Source organism: Erythrolamprus reginae, chromosome 4 (assembly GCF_031021105.1).
Source record: "Erythrolamprus reginae isolate rEryReg1 chromosome 4, rEryReg1.hap1, whole genome shotgun sequence".
Classification (NCBI taxonomy): Eukaryota; Metazoa; Chordata; class Lepidosauria; order Squamata; family Dipsadidae; genus Erythrolamprus; species Erythrolamprus reginae.
This window is the reverse complement of record NC_091953.1, coordinates 81036327-81054403: the sequence shown is the minus strand read 5'-3', so window position 1 is coordinate 81054403 and position 18077 is coordinate 81036327. Positions and strand designations below refer to the sequence as shown.

Sequence of the window (18077 nt, the reverse complement as noted above, 5' to 3'; positions counted from 1 at the left end):
GAAAAAAGAGAGGAAGGAAAAGAGAAAGAAAAAGAATGGGAGTAAGGAAGAGAGAAAGAAAATCAAAATCTAGTTTGAAACTAGCTCAACTATTTAAGTGGCATTTTGATATTGATAGAGTTGCCCTATTATGAGCTCACTGTTATAGACACACAGTACAGTATTTTATTTTGAAATTCTCTGAGGCAAAACAGGGTGGGTTTTTTATTTGTTTGTTTGTTTGTTTGTTTGTTTATTTATTATTTATGTGCCGCCCAGTCCTGAAGGGACTGCCGCTCAGACATTATACTTTTCCGCCCACCCCCCAAAAAAATTAGAGGGAACACTGAAAGTAACCCTCAATTTACAATCCCAATTGAACCTAAAATTTCTGTTGCTAAGCAAGACAGTTGTTAAATGAATTTGCCTGATTTTATGACCGTTTCCCTCCAGTTATTAAGTGAATCACTCTTTAAGTTAGTAAATGAATGTGATTCCCCATTGACTTCATCAGAAGCTGCAAAAAGTGATTACATAATCCTGGGACACTGCAACTGTCATCAATATCAATCAGTTTATTATTCTTTTGATGCTTTTACTTTGTTAGGTTACTTTGTAACTAGGCTAATAATCTTCATAGATTCAAATCTAATGCAATGTTAAGACATTTTCAGGTTCATGTTAGCAATGCACAGTTAAGTTATCTGGGTAGAGTTTTGGTTATTCCTGAGAAAGCGGACAAGGTCCTTAGGAAGTTGAATCCTGCTATTTGTACATCAAATATAGAAAGGAGGCGGTTCACCTGCCAAGCAGTGAAAAAAATAAACACTTCCTGAAAACTTCATCTCTGGACCTACACAATTTTTTTCCCAATCTTCAACCTTTCCTTTCTGAAGAAGGTTTCTAGAAGGAGTACAGCTGAACTTCAAAGAAGAGAGCAGACAATTTGGCTCCTTGGCTCATAGATTTCAGACACAATATAGCACTAAGTTCTTGCCTCATCTTGAGCCAGTCATTTTCAGCACTAGGAAACAGGCAATGGCAAACTACTTCTGAAAAATCTTACAATGAAAACTGCAAGGACTTGACCAAGTAATGTCCAAGAATCAGACAGGGTTGAACAGAAAAAAAGAGAGTTTGTTCAGAGATCATCAATTCATAACAAATGATAAAGAATGCTGATTAAAAAAACCAAAAATCTCTATGGGCATTGAAAAAATATTATGTGTATCCAGGCTTTGGCTAAGATTGTATTTCAGTGTTATAACTACTTGCATTTTTTACAATTTTAACTTATATTTATTTTTTGTTTTCATATTAAATTCATTCAAAGAGACAAAGAAGTTAAAATGAAGAATTAATGGCACAAATAAATAATTGTACCATTAACGTCCGCAGTTATTGGTCATTTTTACCTGGATTCCAGGTAACATTTGAGACTCAGAATAAGCACATTTTGTATGCAGTTGTTCCCAATACCTTAGTCATCTGTCAACTGCAATACAGTTTATCTTGGGCTATTCTTAGAAAGTATTTATAATGGCGAAGAATGTGCAGATTTGAGTACACCACAGTGCATTGGCATCCTTCAGCCTCGAAAGACCATAGTATCACCACAGTACTCCTATGTAATATCATTGCTATCTGAATGGTGCTGGCTCCCAATGGGTTCAGGTGTAAATCAAGTTGCTGGTTGTTATCCCTAAAGCTCTACATTACATGGAGCCAATTACTTGTGGGATCGCTGTTTATGGTTTCTTCCTGATTCCAGTTTTGTTAGAATGGACATACTTTGGACATCTTCGAAGAAACAATGTCATTTGTTGGAGCCCAGAAACATACTTTTGTTATTGTGATATCTTTTGGTTTTAGTGGAAATTATCTTTTTCACTTTGTTCACTACCTACAGTTTTTTAATGTAAATGAATTACCATATAAATTGAATTAACAAATATTTAGCAATTCTTGAAGAAGAAACATGTTATCATGATAAAAAGGACATGCTCATTCATTGATTAAAAATCTAGCCTTAGGTTTTATCCAACCATCTCGACTCTGAGTGGCAGCCTTGGTCCTATTTAGAAAAAAAAAGACAGATCTCTTTGTCTTTGCATAGACTATCATGGGCTGAACACAGTGTGCATGGAAAATGTGTACCCTGTTCTTCTGATGAAGGACATGCTGGCACTTGACCAAGCTGGATTTGTGAGAGGCATGTTACTGCAATAGGATCAGAGAAGGGGATGTTTAAATTGTAAACAACCACTTGGTTGTTTACAATTTAAGATGCTTCCCTTTGGATTTGAACTGCAGGACACCTACAATTTTCATACAATTAATAAATGAGGTGCTACATGAACATTTATATAAAGGGGTGCTGGTCTATTTAAATAACAATTTAATTAACATTGAAATGAAAATAGAGCATGTGAAGCTGTCAGAGCCTTCCTCCAAAAATGTGGTGCTGCTAAACTTTTGCCAGGCTTTCCAAGTGTGAGTTTCACTAAGATAAGATAGATTAGTTGGGATACCGAATCTCCCATGAGGGAACAGAAATGGACCCAGGAAAATTCTGAGCAGTGCTACTGGAGGCTCCACCTCCCATGAGGAAGTAGCTGCAGAGCTTCCTAGGTGTTTACAAACTTTTACTGGCAATTCATCCTCTCATTTGCTCAGATAGTCTTCCTCATCATGAACCCTTTGAAAATGAAAGGGGGAGACAAGCCTAAGCCTAACCAGCCATTAAAGTGGTCAGTGGAATGTCAAGCTGCATTTGAAAAACTTAAATGGCTTTTTGCAGGTAAACCGGTACTAAAGCACATGGACGTGGATAATTTTTTTGTCATTCAGGCCAACACCACTGATGTCATGGGGGTGGGGGGTATACTACTGCAAGCGAAAAAGAAAGAGTAGCTGCAGCTGTACGCCTATGTAGAAATTCTTCAAAGAAATCTGTCTGAAACTGAACAATATTGGGCCATATGGAAAAAGGAAGTTTATGCAATGGGCACTCTTCTCCTGGAGACATTTCTTGGAAGGGAGAAAAATCCCGTTCCAAGTGTGGATTGATCACAAAAACCTAGAGGTCCTAAAAAACCCTTGGAAGCTTTCTCCCAAATAACTGGGGAAAAACTTGATGCCCTGTCATGGATACATCAATATAATTGTTCCAAAGAAGAAACAATCAAACTGCTGCTCCCAATATTCAACTAGCTGCCCCAGTAACCACCAGGTTACTCAATACAAAGAAAAATTGCCACTTAGCAATGATGTTCAGCAGCCTTCTAAAAAGAGCTGAGAATGAATGGTTTTGAGGACACAGCAATGTGTGCTCTACCCAGGATGGACTGGCCTGTTTGGGAGGGAATTGCATGTGCCAGCCAGGCAGAAACGCTTAATTGTGCAGACTTGCCATGATTTGAAGAGGAAGGGGCACTTTGGATTCGTAAAGACCTTGGACAATCAAGAGAGAGTGTCTGGTGGCCCTCTCAAAAAAGACATCAAGATCTATGTTTCAAGTTGTGCCTCAGCTAAATGGCAAGTCCTTACAATACTATACTAACAGAAGAGCCTTTAAAGAGAGCTATTCAAAAAATGTTACAGTAATCTAATCTATACTACTTTTTCACTTCTGTTACCCTGGCTAGATTTATAATGATTCTTATTTCACCTAGCACACAGATGAAATTTTGAACTTTAAAAATATCAAGTAAAAAAGTTGGAAATACAACATTAATTCACAGTCATAATTTTTTAGTTTTGGTTAACTATCTGCAAGCCTCTTCTTTTAGAATATTTATACTATATTCTTCATTAAAGTTGTCTGTCTACTGTATGTGTAACTATAACTTTAAGAAAGAAGTATTATCAAAATATCAGAACATCAATTGACCAAGCTAAGATAGCAGAAGTTATGAAATACTATTTTTAATAGTTCAAACTGTATTGTTTATATCTGAAGCATACTTTCTCAATCTTATTTCATTTAAAACTAAATGTTTTAGGCTTTTGTGTTTATAATGTAAACAACTATAAGAGAAACCATTTAAAAGCATACCGACCTTATTCCTCTAATAGAAGAAGCTGTAAAATTCCATTCATGAATTCGTTTCTGCAAAGAAATAACACCATAGTTTTGAAGCTAGACTGCAAATAATTTATTGTGTGGGGCAGCCTGTAGAGTATTTGCAGTTTTGCCTTAGATTGCTTAAGATAGCAAGGTGAAGTAATACACACCATTGTGCCTTGTCACAAGTTCACAGGTACCACCCTATGGTTACTGAAATGGGATCACAGTGATGTTATAGCAGGGCCCTACAGAATAATACGGTAGAATAACAGAGTTGGAAGTGATCTCAGAGGTCTCTTCTAACTTCCTACTCATGAAAACCCCTGCCCAGGAAATCTGCTATTATTTCAGGCAAATGGTTGTCCAATTCATAAAAACTTCCATGTTGTAGCATTCACAACTTCTGGAGGCAAGTTGTTCCACTTATTAATTGCTCTGTCAGGGAGTTTCTCTTTAGTTTTATGTTGCTTCTGTCCTTGATTACTTTCCATCTGAAGAGTCCAGAGACAAGGTTTAGGTAAAGACGGTTCCTTTATTCAGCTCTTAGAAGGAAGTGACAATCAGCGGAACACGTCTGCTCTACCTGGAGAGAAACCGCTCTTTTTATACATTTGCGGTTCCCGCCAAATGAGAGCAGCTCGCGTCTGAGCCAATCAGATGCGACTTCCTGTTTCCAGCTCAGACAGCGTTTCTCATGGAACCAACTATTTACATAGGATACAACACCCCTCCCTCCTTAGTCAGAATACATCAATCAAGAAAGCCACGTGACGAAATCCTCCAATCTGCTCGGTTTCCGTAGGGCTCGCTCCGACCTGCGCAGTTCATTTGAGTCCTCGCTTCCAATGGTGGAGGTCGGTTCGCCTGTACTTCCCCAGTGCGGCTGGGGCCTAGTTTGGGCTCCGGCCCGCTGAGTCGATTGGGCAGGCACAGCACCGACCTCTGAAGATGAAGATGGCTCGGCGTCGCTGGAGGACCCTTCTTGACTCGATAAGTCCATTTGAATGTCCATTAAGGCGGGTTGCGCGTTACAGTCTATTAGAGTGGGAGAGTCTGTTTTAGCGGTTTGCTCAGGGGAGGTTTCAATGCGCTTTCGTACATGGTCAATGTGCCGCTTCCACATTCGACCATCATCCAATTTTACAATGTATGTTTTAGGAGCAGTTTGTTGTACAATTATTCCCTTCATCCAATTCAAACCCCCATCAAAATTCTTTGCAAAAACACTTTGACCCAAATACAATTGTCTTTCAGGGTTCACATACATAGGATTATGAGTACAATACCTTGAGTGTAATCTATCCAGTGGGCACCTAAGTTTCCTTCCCATTAGTATTTCAGCAGGGCTTATGTGTGTGTGGGAATTTGGTGTAATATGTTGTGTTAACAAAAATTGGTCCAGATGCTGTTGTACATCTCCAGGGCCTGACCTGCGCAATGCCTCCTTTGCCACCCGAACGTATCGTTCTGCCAACCCGTTAGCCCAGGGCGAGTAAGGCGAGATGAGAGCATGTCTGAACCCCAAATTATCTAAGAATAATTCAAATTGCCTGGCTGTCAATTGGGGTCCATTGTCTGACACTAAGATGTCAGGACAGCCATGGGTGGCAAACAAATGGCGCAGAACCTTAATTGTGGCACTTGTGGTTATATTATTCATTGCAATGATTTCCACCCATTTGGAAAATGCATCTACCACTATTAAGAAATATTGTGACCCCACTGGCCCTGCAAAATCAATATGGACCCTGGACCAAGGCCCTGCCGGTTGTTCCCACTCTGCTGGAGTTGTTTTGGGGGGGTTAGGCCGAGACTCTTGGCATGGATCACATTTGGCTACCCACTTTTCAATATCTGTATCCAGACCTGGCCACCATAAGTGCCGCCTAGCTAGGCCCTTCATCCTGACAATACCAGGGTGGCCCACATGTAACATTGTGAGTACTTTGGTCTTTAGACTTTCAGGAATGATTACTCTATCACCCCACAACAGGCAACCTTTAACATATGACAATTCCAATCTTTTGGTTTTAAAATCACTTAAATTATTTTCTACAGGGTCATTTTGCCACCCCTTAAGTACACAGTTTACCACCTTTTTCAAAATTGGGTCTTGCTGCGTGTGCGCAGCCACCTCCCTTGCTGTTGTTAGTGGGTTATCTTCGAGCTCTATCATTAAAACATCAGCAGATGGGGCAGGGTCCTCTACTAACTCTGCCATTGGGCACCTACTGAGACCATCTGCGTGGTTGATCGTTTTACCCCCTTTGTGAATGAGCTCGTACTGGTATCCTGAGAGAAACAAAGCCCACCTGATTAATCTTGGAGACATAAATTGGGGAGTTGGTTTATTGGGGGCTAAGAGGCCTAATAAAGGCTTGTGGTCGGTAACCAATTCAAAACTCCTGCCAAAGAGATAATTATGAAATTTCTTCACCCCAGCCACTAACGCTAGAGCCTCCTTATCTAGTTGGCTGTAATTTCTCTCCGTATTGGTCATTGTCCTTGAAAAGAAGGCAATTGGGGCCTCTGTATTATTTGGCAACACATGTGCCAAGACCCCTCCCACGCCATATGGGGACGCATCGCACGTAAGCCTGACGGGTAGTAAAGTGCTATACTGGACTACTACACTTGCGGAAGTTAACAACTGCTTTATTTGTAAAAAGGCTTTGTGCTCAGTTCTCCCCCATGTCCAAAGGGTTCCTTTCTGAAGTAGCCGGTGTAGAGGCTCTGCTGCTGTTGCCTTCTGTTTTAAAAAGACAGAGTAAAAGTTTAGAAGGCCTAAGAATGCCTGCAATTCTGTTTTATTCTGTGGCTCTGGGGCTTCCCTGATGGCTTTTAATTTTTCAGTAGTGGGGTGGATGCCTTCCCCATTGATTCTATATCCTAAGAATTCTACACTGTTGGTTCCCCACACACATTTGTCAGGTTTGATCCTTAACCCTTTATCTTGTAGTCTATGTAATTCCTCTCTTATTCTTTCGTTGAGTTGAATTTGGTTTTCTCCTGAAATTAAAATGTCATCAAAATAGGGAATGGTCCCTTTAATTCCTGACAACAACCGTTCCATTATGCTTTGAAAAATCCCGGAAGCTATGCTTACCCCAAATTGTAATCTGGTACATTTAAATGCACCTCTGTGGGTGACAATTGTCTGTGCGAGTGCTGTCGGTTCATCGACAGGGAGTTGCTGGTAAGCTTGGGCTAAATCGATTTTTGTGAACACTTTCCCTTCCCCCAGGGAGTGAAGGAGCTGTTGTACCACTGGAATGGGGTAAGGGTGATGTTGGAGGGCTTTGTTGAGCGTTGACTTATAGTCAGCGCAAACCCTCAAAGAGCCATCCGGTTTAAGGGGCGTGACTATGGGTGTTTCCCATGGCCCCTGCTCTACAGGAACTAAAATGCCCTGGCTTATGAGCTTATCTAGCTGTAGGTCAAGCTTGGGGAGGAGCGGGAGGGGTACCCTGCGTGGTTTGAGCCGGACAGGAGGGACCTTGGGGTCAATAGAAAAGGAGATAGGGGGCCCTTTATACGATCCCAAGGTGGGGCTAAACACTTCTGGGAATTCCTGTAAGAAGTTAGGCATGCTATCAGAGTTAACAGTACAGATACCAGAAATTTCAATTCCCAATGGTTCCATCCAAGCCAAACCCAGGAGAGAGTGTCTAGCCCCTGCAACAACAATCATAGGAAGGGTACATTTAACAGTCTTAAACATAATAGGTACATTCACTTGGCCTAGAACAGGTATTATTCCCCCTTGAAAATCTCTAATTACCAATGAGGTTTGTAAAAGGTCAGACTTTGAGAGGCTAGGCATGTACATTAAAAGCTTTTCCCACGGCATAATGGTGTATTTAGACCCCGTATTAAGTTTCATAGAGCATGGCTTGTTGTTTAGGAGCAGTGAGATTACAATCTTGCCCCCATTTTTTGTTTCCGTGCTATTCACGGAAAATTGATTGTTACCTCTTGAGTAGTCGCGGTTAGCGGTTGAGTAGTTCTTGCGGCCGAAAAAATGGGGAAACCGGTTTTCGCGTGGTTGAGATGTTTGGGTCTGGAAACGAGGAGGACGAGGGGTGGAGAAAGATTCCTCAGGCAAAGGTGCTCTGCAGGCTTCGGCGATATGGCCGCGTCGGTTGCAGCGGCGGCAAATGGCGTCCCGGAAAGGGCAGAATTGGCGCAGATGGTTTCCTCGGCAGCCGGCGCAGGGGGCGACGGGGCGAGGGAATCTGGGTTGTCTCGGCTGGTCTTGTTGCAGCAGGAAACAGCTGTCCTCGTTGAGGGCTGGTGGGCTGAGGTCGTCTGGGGCCTCAGCGCGGGAAAACGTGGAGTCGATCTTGGCGATGACTTCTCACTTGTCGTGCTCCTTCAGCTCTTTGGCAGCAGCGTCGGCGACCTCTGCGGTTTGTGCCAGCTTGATTACTGCCTGGAGAGACGGCTCGTCTTCAGTGAGGAGCTTGTTCCAGACCATGGCATTTCTCATGCCGAAAATTAAGGCATCAGTGAGGCGAGCTTCCGGGCTATCAAACTTGCATTTTGAAGGCACCGTTCGAAGACGCGTAGCGAACTGATTAATGGATTCAGATTCGAGCTGGGCCATTCTTGAAAACTGGTGCCGGAAAACGACGGCTGGTTTCGTAGGCTTGAAATGGCTCGCGAGCTTGGTTTGCAGGATGTCCCAAGTGACGGATTTGGCTGGGAGCGGATCGGTGAGAGTCTGGGCGAGATCGAATATTTCTGGGCCGCAGTAGTTCAGGAAGATTGCCCGCTTTCGTTCGGCGTCGGCGTCCCTTATTCCCGCGGCTTCGAGGAAGATCTCGAACTTGGCTATGTAGGCGTCCCAGGACGATTTCTCCGGATCGAAGAACTCAGGAGCCCGGCCGATTTGAAGGTTGTTCATTTTGCACGCGTGGTTCTTCCGTCCGTCGTCACCAGTGAAGAGTCCAGAGACAAGGTTTAGGTAAAGATGGTTCCTTTATTCAGCTTTTAGAAGGAAGTGACAATCAGCGGAACACGTCTGCTCTACCTGGAGAGAAACCGCTCTTTTTATACATTTGCGGTTCCCGCCAAACGAGAGCAGCTCGCGTCTGAGCCAATCAGACCCGACTTCCTGTTTCCAGCTCAGACAGCGTTTCTCATGGAACCAACTATTTACATAGGATACAACACCATCCATTGTTTCTTGTCTTGCCTTCAGATACTTTGGAGAATAACTTAATTATCTCTTCTTTGTGGCAATCCCTGAGATATTGGAACACTACTATCATGTCACCCCTATCCTTCTTTTAATTAAACTAAACATATCCAATTCCAGTAACTATTATTTATATATTTTAGTCTCCAGTCCACTAATCATCTTTGTTGTTCTTGGGCCCAGTACAGATAATCTCTCCAGATGCATAGCATGATACTGAATGCATTACATTCCTATCATTTCTTCAGTGAAGGTTATCCATAAACATTTCCAAGTTATGATAGGAATGGAATGGAAATCAAAATTCCATGAAGCTGAGAAACTGAAAAGTATCCACAAAGTTTATAAGGTATAAAATTGTTTAAACTCTATAAACCAATTCAAAGTCTTTTACAGAAATCTGCAATTAGAATGTGAAACCATGGCAATAAATTTAAATTTTATTTACTACTATGAATTCTGCAAAACTGAAATCTTGAAGTTCTAAATCTTAAAAATTATAACTAAAGGACCTTAAAATGAAATAAACAGGTATACTTAATATCAGTTGGACACTTTCTGTTAGCAACCTTGTTTTTCTTCTGAAGAATTAGGAATAAAATGCGTTTTTTAAGCATCTTTATGAAACACTCATTAGGAGCTCTTAAAAGAATAGCAAGAATGTTTTCAAATAAACCGTGTCTAAAGCATTAAGAAAATGCCCAGCTCATCTTACCATTTCTGCAGGGGATACATGCCAAAGACAAACTGTCCTCTCATCAGCTTCATTATTAATTGAAACATATGAAGGTTGATATATCTTGGTTGGCTCTATCACTAATACCTAAAAAAAGAAAACTTCTTGTATGAAGCATGTATTTAAACAGAAATCTAGCCATCATTCAATTTCAAAATGAGGAACAGAGTTTTTGCATTATAATCCTAAACCTAATTATTACAGACCAAAAGCACAGTGAATTTAGGGGCTTTTGTGCTTTAGTTCATACCATTTCTTGTACTGTACTAACTGCATTTTATTTTATATATACAGTATATGAATGTATTACAGTTCAATCAAGCAATTCTCAAACTGGCAACCAAGAGCAAAACATTAATATAAAGAATTCTAACTAACTAATGGGGGGAAAAGAAATGTAACTCCTTGAAGCTGCAACATTCAATTCATGACAGATCTCTCTGACAGATTGAGGAAACCAAGAATAAGAGAAGTTCAGTGAGAGGCCATTTCTTAAAGGTACAAAGCAAGGAAACATGAAAAGGAAACATTTCAAAGAAACATCAAATTAACAGGCTTCCTAGAAATCTGCTTGAGAATTATAATACTTTTCAGGATGTTTTAATTTAACTCGTATTAATTTTGAAATCCACGTGAATAAACTATTCTTGAGTTTGGCAGCTATGTGGGACAACACCCCCTCACCATCAATCTATTCCCAGGGTAGCTTTTTGAAAAACCAATGTGGTGAAAGTCTTAAGAAGAACATTATTCTATTAGTTTGTTCAATAGACAATATTTTTTGCTACTTTGAACTCAGTATCAATATAGTTATATAATTCACAACACATTACTGTATACATAAATTATACACTGTAGAGTCTTACTGGGAATCTTAATCCATTAGTTTTTTCTTGGGTTGCCTCAAAAATTATATCTAGCCAGAAGTTCAGTCTTTCTTGTCTCACGGAATGCTCTATAGTCATTTTCTTGAAATGCTGAATTAATATCAGATTTTGTACCAAGGATTTTAAATACCTGAAACACAAAGATATAATCAATAAACAAAGTGGCCAACAGGACCTTTTAAATCAATGTTGAAAAACATATTTTTATAGGAATCATGTATTTAAATAGATGGATAATAAAATCAACCTTCCAAAGTCAATTTTTTAAAACATACTTTCCAATGAATTCTTGCTAATTCTTACCTAGTTATAGTCTGCTTTAAAAATACAAATTATTTTTTTAATTTAAAATTTACAGTCAAGTTATCATGTGAATAGTTTGGCAAATCAAAAAAGACATTATAACTCTATTGGTTCATGAGAGAAACTCTCCAAATCCACAACCAGTTGGTATTGTTTGTGGGACCAATCAAACCATAATAATTATGCAAACTCTTATGTTTTTCAAAATATCTCATCAAGCAAAGTATCAAAGCAAAAGTGTTAGTATGTATACAGAAATTTGGAAAAACAAACTTTTGCAAGGATTCAAATCATCACAGACAGATTGACCATGATGGCTTACAATAAAAAGAAAACTTAACAAAACCTAGTAAATGTGAGCAACAATTACAGAAAATACGTGATGATACATACCAAGTGGGTGGTTTCAATTTGAAAAGTCTCTCTGCTGCTTGGACAGCTTTACCAATGTCACTAGCCAACATGCTTACGGTGAAAAACTGTCCAACATCCCAGTAATTGTTCATTTTTTCCAGATTCCCTTTTCTTCCCAATAAACTATTTAACCGTACTCCTTGACAAACATATAAAAAGACAATGCTACAAATGAATACAAGAATCCTTTCCCAAAACCTAAGCGAGGGTGATGTGTTTCTAATTAGAAGGGTTATAATCTAAAATGTAACTAAAAGGAGAAATTGTAGAGGTGTACTCATTTTTTTCTCTACAAAATTTAAAGCTAGAAATTCAAAAATACTGTTGCGATTGCTGTTAACATAATAGCTGAGAAGTATTGGATGTTTATGATCATTCATACAGCTGAATAAATAAGTAGAAGGAAACTTCATGTGACTGGAATTGTGAAGGGAAGTGGGGGAAAGGTGGATCCAGCATATGAATAATTGACTAACATCAACACACATATTTTCCTTTATTTATTTACCTATTTTCCTCAGTTCCATGGAAGTTTCAAATTGCTGCCCTGAAACAATCAGCAAGACTGCAAGGTTAATTCCAGAATACAGAGTTGACTGGAGCTCAAACCCTTTACGATACCTATAGGAACAAAATGTAATCAAATGGGTAACACAAGAAAAATAGTTATCAAATCTCAATAGAACTCGTGTTAGATATTACATGTTAAGTACTGTACAGAATACTTGAGTTATCAAGGACTTGCACGTAGGAAATGGGGAATTCCAGCTGATATTCAGGACATATGAGTAATTATTCAGTCATACAAAAAAGATACATTAAAGTTTATACAATAGTGTTTACTTTTAGAAATAGCAGCCAAGTTAAACAGTCCAGTCATACTCATTCAAATCAGTCAATATCTCTTAATACATTAATAATATTACGAGCCTGTCTTTGTTTTACATATCAGACATATTAAAGCTTACAAATACATCAAATTATCATCAAACACGCAGAGCTTACTACATCAGTCACAGTGAATCAGCAGAAAGAACAGAGAGAGAGAATCATGCTTTCTGGCTCCCTCTTATGGCAATTTGCAACACTACCTCTAAAAAGTTACAGTACTTCAATACATACAAACATTCATTGTTACTTTGTTTTATATATTGCAAACCCAACTGTCTTGGACAGGGCCATAACATTACAGAACTGATTTCATCACTCCTCCCCATCTTCCACCCACAAAGATAAAAATGCAGACTTTAGTCATCCAATATAAGGCAGAAAAGAAAAGACATCATTTTTAAATTGCATCAAACTGTTTAAACAGTTCTGCCTTAAAGGTAATTCTTTTAAATTATTATATAATACAGTGGTACCTCGAGATACGAGTTTAATTCGTTCCGGACCTGGGCTCTTAAGTCGAGCAGCTCTTATCTCGAACGACTTTTCCCCATAGGAATTAATGTAAATAATTTTAATTGGTTCCAGCCCTCAAAAAACTCACAGTTAGTCTAAATTATGCAGAAAGACATGTTTTTAATGAAGAAATGTACATGTACATATAAATGAATAATGAAGTTTCTTTCACTTAACTTGTAAACTTTCTTAAACTTTTAAATTTACATATGTTCAACTTCTCTGCCACCCAATCCTGTAGGACAGAGGTCCCCAACCCTTTTTGCACCAGGGACCGGCTTTAAGCGATCAAGAGAGGAATGGGTGAATGAATGGACGGAGGGTGGGAAGGAAGGAAGGAAAGAGGGAAGGGACAGGAACAGAGGAAGGAAGCAAGGAAACTTATGAAAGGGGAGAGTAAGAGAGGAATGAGTGAAGGGAGGGAGGGAGGGAAGAAGGTGGGAAGGAGAAAGAAAAGAAGAAATAGAGGAAGGGAAGGTAAAAGAGAGAAAGAAAAAGAGCAAGCAAGCAAGAAAGAAAGAAAGAAAGAAAGAAAGGGGGAAGGGACAGGAACAGAGGAAGGAAGCAAGGAAACTTATGAAAGGGGAGAGTAAGAGAGGAATGAGTGAAGGGAGGGAGGGAGGGAAGAAGGTGGGAAGGAGAAAGAAAAGAAGAAATAGAGGAATGGAAGGTAAAAGAGAGAAAGAAAAAGAGCAAGAAAGAAAGAAAGAAAGAAAGGGGGAAGGGACAGGAACAGAGGAAGGAAGCAAGGAAACTTATGAAAGGGGAGAGTAAGAGGAATGAGTGAAGGGAGGGAGGGAAGAAGGTGGGAAGGAGAAAGAAAAGAAGAAATAGAGGAAGGGAAGGTAAAAGAGAGAAAGAAAAAGAGCAAGAAAGAAAGCAAGAAAGAAAGAAAGAAAAAAAGGGGGAAGGGACAGGAACAGAGGAAGGAAGCAAGGAAACTTATGAAAGGGGAGAGTAAGAGAGGAATGAGTGAAGGGAGGGAGGGAGGGAAGAAGGTGGGAAGGAGAAAGAAAAGAAGAAATAGAAGGGAAGGTAAAAGAGAGAAAGAAAAAGAGCAAGAAAGAAAGCTGCAAGCACCCCCCCGAGCCCCCCAGGCCGGCTGCAACCTTTTAAAACACGCGCGCCGCTTTGCAGCTGTCTCCTGAAGCCGAACGCGGAAGTTAGCGTTCGGCTTCAGGAGACAGCTCCTTGGCGCTTGTATCTCGAATTTGGGCTTGTAAGTAGAACAAAAATATCTCTCCCCTCCCAGCTCTTATCTCGAGTTGCTCTTAAGTAGAGCAGCTCTTATGTCGGGGTTCCACTGTAATACAGTATGTTTTTCAACTGCGCATATATTTTTATTAAAATTACCGGTAATGAAATAAACAATTTTACTGAAATATGAAGTTGTTATCACAGAGAACCAATGTAAGATAGCCCCAAAGTTAAAGTTCCCAAAAACAAATTTCTTCCACATTCATTTTTTTTTCAGACTTTTCAATTTTATTTAGATGGGTCTGAATTAGAACTGGACTGACTGAGCTATCAAATTCAGAAGCCCCAAACAATGCTGCTTGTAGTTTTAAGAAAATATTATGAAAATTTGCCACCACAGCTGAAAATGGATCTCAGTGTGTTGGAACTAATGCCGAAAAAGGCAAATAAAGATCATTGAAAAGGTGAAGAATTTATTTTAGAAGCACAGATTAAACATTTGTGTAGTTAACAAAAAGCCAGCTAATCAGAAAGGGAATTGATAAGATTTTTTTTAAATGGAGAAAAAGAATAAAGAGAAAAAATATTGAATTTCAACATCATATCTAAAGTTTTGTTAGACTTCATGGGAAGTCTTGTATGGAGAATTTTGTGCTTAGGTTGTGATAATGTGTACCAGTTTAAATGACTTCAAAAGCTGTATGTCAGGTATGATCATAATGACTCAACATTTCAGTTTCTTATCATCAAACAATCCTCTTGGAAGCTGGTTGGCCACTGCTAATAAGAAAACAAGGAGCTTTCATTAAATTCAGAGGGCCTTCCTTGTGATTTTATCTGCATATATTACCTTATTATTTATTCACTTTTTATGAGATAGGATACTACAGGTAGTCTTTGACTTATGACCATAATTGAGCCCAAATTTTATGTTGCTAAGTGAGACATTTGTTAAGTGAATTTTGCTCCATTTTATTACTTTTCTTGCCAAATTTGTAAGTGAGTCACTGCAGTTCTTCATTTAGTAACAGGGTTATTAAGTGAATCTGACTTCCCCATTGACTTTGCTAGTCAGAAGAACCCATATAGTAATCACGTGACCTCAAGGCACTCTGCAACCATCATAAATAAGAGCCAGTTGCCAAATGTCTGAATTTCAATCAAGTGACTGATGCTGCAATGGTCTAAGTGTGAAAAATGGTCATAATTCACTTTTTTCAGTTCCACTGTAACTTTGAATGGTCACTAAACTAACTGTTGTAAGTTGATGACTACCTGTAATTGGTAGTGGATAAGGAATTCACTAGCAGAATACTATCCTTTTCTATTTTTATAGTAGTACTGAACCATTCAACACCTCTTACCATTCAATGGCTTTGTCTCGGCTACTATTGTCTTTATAATCTGAATCAAGGAATATGTCTTTATAAATTCTCCCACATAGGCAAAACATATCTGGTGCTGGATGATCACATGTCTGTAAGACCTGGAGCATCACTTGCAGTGCCTTTTCCCGGTCACCCATGATGTTCCTTCTAAAATTCAGACAAAAACATGATTTAATTACACACATACACAAACCACATAGGATGATGAATTTTTTGTTCCTCAAGATATTATGTTGGATTACCCCAATATAACTGTACCCCAAAATAATAATTACAATTATATCATCTTCTGCAATAGAAAAAATAAGAATTCTTGTAGCAATCTAAAGACATTTATTACATTTGTAAATAATGTTCTACTCCACATCTTTCTACTACTTATAGTTTATGCAATAATAAATTTGATGGGCTTAAGGTGCCATGAGACTCCTTGTACATCTACACAAATTAATTAATTTTCAAAAATTTCCTATCATTTTTTTCAGATTTATATATCTTCTAGAAATAGAATACAAAACCTATTGAATCTAAATATTACATTAGATAGCTCTTTTCCTTTTTCTATGACTGGGTTTTTTCAGTATCAGCAAGTGAAATGTGTTTTGGAGTGCCAAATGTACCTTTGAAAGATAGTGACTGGTCTTGTTGCTGCCACTACAGGGGGCTGCGTTGGTGGGTGGGCAATGTCCCCCCACTTCTCCAGCCACTCCTGAGCTCCCCTTTTCACTGCCAGCCTCAGCTGCTGCCATCATGCTGCTCCAGCTCCTCCCATCCCTTTGCCGCCTTTAATGGGACAGCCCATGGCTGGGAGGAGGCAGGAGAGACAGAGAGAGAGAACTGTTCTCTGTCTTCAACTCTCAGCAGGGAAGGGAGGGAATCGATGGACCTGAGCTGTCTGAGGTGCAGAATGGGAACAATGGGAAAACCACACTAGGACTCAAGTCAGTTCCTGAGATGGGGTGTGTGACGGTGATGTGTTTGTGATGTCATCAGTGGGCCGCTGCTATTGGTGCAGGCGCACCAGACCGAGCTGGGAGGAACCCACCTCTGTAGTAAACTATGCTATACACTTGTAATTCATCAGTCTCCTAAACTGAACCCCAATCTAATAGTGTCTAAGAACTGTTTTTAAAGTAGAATTAGTAAAGGTTTATGAGGAATGGTTGGAAATACATTGCAAATGCCAGTTAAACTGAATAAAATAGAGTCAGAAAATGATTCTGTTCCTTATGTAAAATTATGTTATGAAAATTAAAAATTAAAATTAATATTAAAAATTAACTAATTGGGAGGATGTTACCTATTATTAACAAATATCTTCTGAAGTGATTATATCTTTCTGAAAATAACATCCCTTTTCACAAAATACAGTCACATCATTTGTATACTGGCATAATTATAAAAATGGCAGCAGAGTTTATGCAAGTCCATTGTACTGAGATCCAGTAAATCTGACATTTCATTCCATGAAGATTTAATTGTAAAGCTATTTTTAATATATCCATGGTAGTTTGCTAATTGCATAAAATATCTACTTATCAAAAATTAGAATAAAGCACATAAAATGTAAGCTTACCTATTCAGTGCAAAGGCATAGTGAAATTTGATATTGTGCTGATCTGCCAAATCACAAGTTGGGAGCATTTCCAATGTTTCCACTAGTTTCACCATAGCATCATAATCCTAGCAGTAGCAAAGGATAATAAAATATTTATAAACAAAACTCATGCATCAAACATTTCTCCTTTTCCTATTTTGCTAATATGGCCATGACCAACAACTCCTAAAAAAAAGTATAGTGCTTGATTTGGCACAGGAGAAAAACTGACAGAAAGATGCTCTTTTTCAGGAAACAGCCATATATCTCTGAATTGTCCAGGATTTAGGAATTAATGTTATCTTGAATAGAATTTATCCTTGCTTGTGGTAACAGGTCATTGGTGTGACTCTTCAAGATGGATGGGCTTCCCACAAGTATTAATCTATTTATAATTGGCAGAAAGACAGAAGTGAAAATTTAAAAGTAGCCTTATAAATAATATCTTTGTAAGGGCAGTAAATATGCAATATACATGCTGAAGGTCATTCAGATTGCATAACAATTGTTTATGTGATTCATTTCCTCAACTTCAATTTAAGACTGATGAATATGAACTACAGGAAAAACAGTTTTGTACTTAATATTAAAGGTTCTTAAAGGCACTATTTAAGAACAGAAACATCAATTTCATAAATGGGTAAATCCTGCATTTTCAGGTAAAAGTAACATACCTGGATATCTCTATAGGATAGGAGTAAATTGATCACAATGTCAGAAGTCAGGATTTCAGTATTATCCATACGAAGTTTAATCCTAGCCAATTCTTTTGCAAGTTCTTCTCCTTGATATTTCTCTCTAGCTTTTCTGATGTCATTTAACAGACTTTCCTTATAATGTGTACTAAAAGGAATTAAGCACAACAGGAACACAAAATTATTTAATAGATGTCTGGCATATTAA

The 18077-nt window shown here is 38.8% G+C and overlaps 1 protein-coding gene across 8 annotated transcripts in view; it reads right to left on the bottom strand.

Moving 5' to 3' along the window:
* Nucleotides 1-18077, bottom strand: part of MAP3K15 (mitogen-activated protein kinase kinase kinase 15) — a 77745-nt gene that overhangs the window by 38493 nt on the left and 21175 nt on the right. For all 8 annotated transcript variants that reach the window (XM_070750625.1, XM_070750626.1, XM_070750624.1 and 5 more), the window contains 8 exons: nucleotides 17849-18017; nucleotides 17154-17260; nucleotides 15554-15724; nucleotides 12097-12209; nucleotides 11568-11727; nucleotides 10851-11001; nucleotides 9964-10071; nucleotides 4041-4090 (listed from right to left, as the gene is read on the bottom strand). In XM_070750625.1, coding sequence (XP_070606726.1) covers nucleotides 4041-4090; nucleotides 9964-10071; nucleotides 10851-11001; nucleotides 11568-11727; nucleotides 12097-12209; nucleotides 15554-15724; nucleotides 17154-17260; nucleotides 17849-18017 — 1029 coding nt within the window. The remainder of the gene's footprint in view (nucleotides 1-4040; nucleotides 4091-9963; nucleotides 10072-10850; nucleotides 11002-11567; nucleotides 11728-12096; nucleotides 12210-15553; nucleotides 15725-17153; nucleotides 17261-17848; nucleotides 18018-18077) is intronic.